Source organism: Henckelia pumila, chromosome 1, assembly GCF_033568475.1.
Source record: "Henckelia pumila isolate YLH828 chromosome 1, ASM3356847v2, whole genome shotgun sequence".
NCBI classification, from domain to species: domain Eukaryota; kingdom Viridiplantae; phylum Streptophyta; class Magnoliopsida; order Lamiales; family Gesneriaceae; genus Henckelia; species Henckelia pumila.
In genome coordinates this window covers 158,188,276-158,193,279 of record NC_133120.1, presented here as the reverse complement: position 1 = coordinate 158,193,279, position 5,004 = coordinate 158,188,276, and the positions used below count along the sequence as shown (strand labels likewise).

The window sequence follows — 5,004 nt, the reverse complement described above, 5'->3', positions numbered from 1 at the left end:
TGTTATTCTTCCCAAATATACAAATGTTTTTTTATGATTTTTTCCCACAAAATTACAAGACGATTCGGTGATCATTTGAAGATTTGCACAAATATGGTCATGCAATCATATTGGTAGAAAACTAGAATTAGGAATGGAGCTTATATTATTGTAAAAAATATATATACACAAAATTTGAGGGCTCAAACCGATTTCTATTGGCTAGCTCGCTATAGATATATGAATAGGGGTGGGAAAAAATACCGAAATACCGGAAAACCGTACCGAAAAAATTAACGAAATTACCGAACCGTACCGAAATTTTCGGTATAAGTATTGGTATGGTAATTTTTTTTTTCGGTATATACCGATATACCGAAAAATAATTTTTTTTAAAAAATATATATATATGAAAATTTTCGGTATACCGACTTTTTTGCCGGTATACCGAATTTTTTTCGGTATATCGAATTTTTTTTGAATTCGGTATCGGTACACGGTATAGATTTTCGTCATACCGAAAGTTCGATATACCGAAAATTCGGTATATTCGGTATACGGTACGGTATCGGTATGAAAAAATTTCATACCAATTTTTTCGGTACGGTATACGATATTCGATTTTCGATACGATATACCGTACCGACCCACCCCTATATATGAAGAGTAACACTCCTGTGCAACGGTCTCATTCGTGAGACGGGTCAACCCTATCCATATTTATAATAATAAGTAATACTTTTGACATAAAATGTAATACTTTTTAATGGATAACCCATATAAGAGACCCGTCACACGAATATGACCCGTGCAACGGTTGCATACAAGTGTTTGCCATATATGAATGATAAGTTTATTTTTCAATTAAAAAAATTTCACATATATATCATTATTACTAAGATACTAGTAAAGTTAGATATTAAATGATGATAAATTGTTGTGATAATTTCAAGATTCAATATTACATTAACACATGCATCCCCACATCTTCTCATTCTTCTACTTACATGCACGAATTTTCAAGTCATGTGATTGTGATAAGCAAAATGGTGGTGGTGCTGGTGGTGGTGATTATACGGGTGGTGCATCGACCCGCTCGCCTCCCCGGCATCGTTCTCGTGCTTATCCTCCTCCTCGAACTCTTCCTTCTCCACCTTCTCGACCCCCATCAATTCCATAGGCCTACTCGTCGACGAAAAATAATGAGCATGAGCTTCAACACACGGAGACGGAGATGAGGACGACACGGGCACGACCGAAGGCAGTTTCGAGAGTAGGGCTTCGAGACTGCTCATGGAGGGCGCTATTTTCATCGGTGGATGAGCGAAATGGTCTTGGAACTCATTAGGTTGGATCAAATTGTTCTGGAAATGCCAGGCTTGGATGTCTTGCGGCGTCCCGTAGGCGTCGATCTTGAAAGGGTACGCCGATGAAGATGGATGTGGCAATAGAACTCCCGGGATGCTTTCGATGTAGCTGAATTTCTTCCTCAACAACACAACATAGCTCAAGTCCTCGATTACCTTTCGATGCATATATAGCATATGCTCAATACAAGAAACTAAAGCGACAAATAAAAAAACTCGCAACCACTACTCTGTAATATGTATTTATCCTCGTTTTACGAAAATGACCGTGCGATGTTGAACTTCCATGAACCAATTCAAACTCTTAATTTTCCGAAACCCGACACGATAATTGATGTAAGTATCGATGTGTTGTTAGTTAATTGGGATTGGTTATGGCCAAAGAAAGGATCAAAGAATATATGTTGTACCTTGTGAACAGCTCCTAGTTGAATGACACCTTCTCTTACAGCAATCAAGGCAATAGTCTGCATCAATAACATCAAAATTTCTAGTACAAATTAAAATGAGTGCATAAATTAATTTTTTAATCAGAAAAAACGAAGCATTGTAAGAAAAGTTTGGAACGTAAAAGAAAGAAGAAAAAAGTTGCGATCATTCGAAGTAATTTTTACCATTACGGTTATTGACTTTGACGTTTCAAACCCACCCTTTGGTAAGACCCCATCATGATCTCGTGTCGTTTTTTTTTTTTAGTCTTTCAAAAGTGTATATATAAAAATAAATACGTAAATAAATAAAAAAAAGTTAATTTCTTGGATATATATATAATTCAAATAAATACCTTTATACCAGAATGAAACTGAGCTTCCCAAGTTCTGGGGTGCTGTCGATATAATCAAAATAATTAAGCATTAAACTCAGAAATAAAGTTTTTTTTTTCTTTTCTGGGAAAAAAAGGAAGAAAAGAAATGTAAACATTATAAGAGTTTTTTAGGGATTATAACAAATTAATTTCTTACTGAATCAGAAGAATTGTGCCATGCAGATAAAAAGTTTATTTCTTGATCACTTGGTTCTTTATAGATCCACTTGTGGCTGTGATCTGCGGCTACTTTTCCAATCAAGCTGAAAATTAATTAATTAATTAAATAAACAAACCCAATTGAAATTAAACAAACATGAAAAATATATATAGACTCCAATCATCTTTAAAAAAAAAAAAAATTTAATTTTTTCAAGTAAAATTGTTTAGCCTAATTAATTACCCTTCACCATAATTGTAGATTTCATGCGACATTTTGAAGAAGAGCTCGGGCTGCAGCCCTTGATAATGCTGATACTCACAGTTCCCATACACCGACGAACCCGAACACTCTCCGGGGTTCATCTCCGCCGTCGATGCCGCGAAATTGCAGAATCCATCTTCCCATACTAATATCCTGAGTAAAAATGAATAAAATTTCGTTTTCTTTATTTTTTTTCTATAAAAAAAAATAAAAAAAATACTGAACTAATAATTACAAAACTTAGCATATATATATATTATGCTCACCAGTTCCTTCTGTTTCCTCTAGACCTGTCATATAGTCCTCCTTGGCCATCCCACCTATCAAGAAAACAGTACAAACAGAACATTATATGTATATATATAATTTCTTGGAGTAATTTAAAATAAATAAATAAATAAAAATTTTGTATTATATATATATATATATATATATTTACTTGGGAGGAGGATAATTTCTGGGCAAAATCCTCCAAAAAACAGCGTAAACCCACTGAGAATTTTCATGGATACACAAGCTTCTGAGTGTGTGTTGAAGAAGGTGAGTGATGGCCAAAGAGTTGAGCTGTTCTTCCATTATTTTCAGTATTCTTTTGCGCACTTTATATCAAAAGATAGACTATTTCTCACTCTTTTTTCCCCCTTTTTTTAAATTTCTTTTTTCTCTAATATTTCGACAATTTCCAAAGAAGTAAAACCCCAACACCTCTTTCCCCCCTTTATATAAGCGCACCACCAATGTGAAATCTTTCACAAATATCCATATTATTAAATTTCTCTCTAATTAATATATATACTTAGAGTAGATCGTCCGTATGACGATACCACGGATATGATACAGGTTAATCCAATTCATATCTCGAATAAAAAAATATATTTTTTTTTCATGAGGAGTCGAATTATATAGAAGCTCAGTTGCATAAAAATGACTCTAGAGATGGTGTATAAGAGTTTTGTGATATATTTAATCTTTCAAATGCCTTTAATAAAAATAATAAAAATTTCAAAATATTTATACTTTATTTTTTTAATTACTATATGCATATCTATATTATTAAACAAATTAATTAAAAGAAAATTTTTCACTATTTTTCTATACAAAACAGCCAAATAAATGACTATTTTTATTTTCTAGGAATGATTTCAAAGAGGCCCACACTTTTTTTTTTTTTACCCTGTCTAGTTTTCAAACCTCCATTCAAAACTACCTAAAGTCCTATACCTTTCATCCTCCACCTCCATTATATATATTACATACATACATATATACAAACTAGTGAGTACTTATCACAAAGACCCTCATATTTAATTTACTCCCTAAATTATAGGGACAGGAAGGGTGGAAACTATATTGCGAAGAATAGCGTCTACGCGTGACGCTACACGGTACATGACACATTAAAGTATTTTGAAATAAATGTTACTTTGTCATGGTTAATTTACAATCTTTGTTCACTAATTTGATTATTTTATCAATTTTAGTAATTTATCGTTGAAATATTAACGTGACGTTGAAAAACACTGTCCACGGGTAAATCTCTTTTGCTTTAAGCATAGCAACAGATACTCAAATATTATAGGTGATCAGAAAGAGCAAACCCTAATAATTCTACACCCACAATGAGTAGATACTCTGATCATCTGTGCCTACATAAATTTATTTTTGAAGACCCATATCTTTCTACCCAACCCCCAATGCCTTTTTTTCCTCCAATTTTCTGACACATTACCCCTCATTTCAGTCCCAGGAAAAAAAATTAAAATTTAAAAAAATTTCTGAACATAATTATTACATTGCTTAATTATTGCAGTGCTCATATTTATTTTCAGTTCCTTCTTGATTATAATCAACACGTGGTAAAGCACTAAAATCCCCGTAATCAATTATTTAAATATTTTCAACATTAAAATTTAAAGTTGCAAAACTGTTATTTCAATTAAATTAGGATTCTGTTACACGTAGAGTTATATAATATTAAATTATAAAGTACACTTAAAATTATTGAATTATCCTAAATGCACTTTGAAAGTTTTTTTCTAAATAAAATGCAAAAATAATTTAGTAATTTTAAAACAAATATGTAATTCGATGTTTATACATGTAGCATTTTTCATTAAATTAACGGGTTCCTGTCAATTAGTTAAAGATTTACCTACTCAACTCACTCGGACATTATGCAAAAACATCGATTTCCTGATGATATCGAACCTAGCTATTACTACATTATATTGTATGTTTAAAACAATTTGCGTAAAGTAAAAAAACAGAAAAACAAGTCGATCTCAAACGTGGGTACCCAGCCACTGAATAAAGTGGGCATACACATTACCGATTTGATCAAAACGGTACCCCAAAAAAAGGTTTGTGTAGAGATTATATTTCGTGAATTTCAAATATATACAAATTGGAAATTAATCACAAAAGATAAA

The 5,004-nt window shown here is 32.2% G+C and overlaps 1 protein-coding gene across 1 annotated transcript; it reads right to left on the bottom strand.

Annotated features, from left to right (window-relative positions):
• Positions 1 to 887: 887 nt before the first annotated feature.
• Positions 888 to 3,363, bottom strand: LOC140875341 (protein RICE SALT SENSITIVE 3). Its single transcript, XM_073279005.1, has 7 exons — positions 3,015 to 3,363; positions 2,842 to 2,895; positions 2,555 to 2,728; positions 2,309 to 2,414; positions 2,131 to 2,172; positions 1,757 to 1,813; positions 888 to 1,502 (listed from the first exon to the last, which is right to left on the bottom strand). The coding sequence occupies exons 1-7, from the start codon at positions 3,149 to 3,151 to the stop codon at positions 999 to 1,001; spliced, it is 1,074 nt and encodes a 357-aa protein (XP_073135106.1). The 5' UTR covers positions 3,152 to 3,363; the 3' UTR covers positions 888 to 998.
• Between the last annotated feature and the right edge of the window lie 1,641 nt (positions 3,364 to 5,004).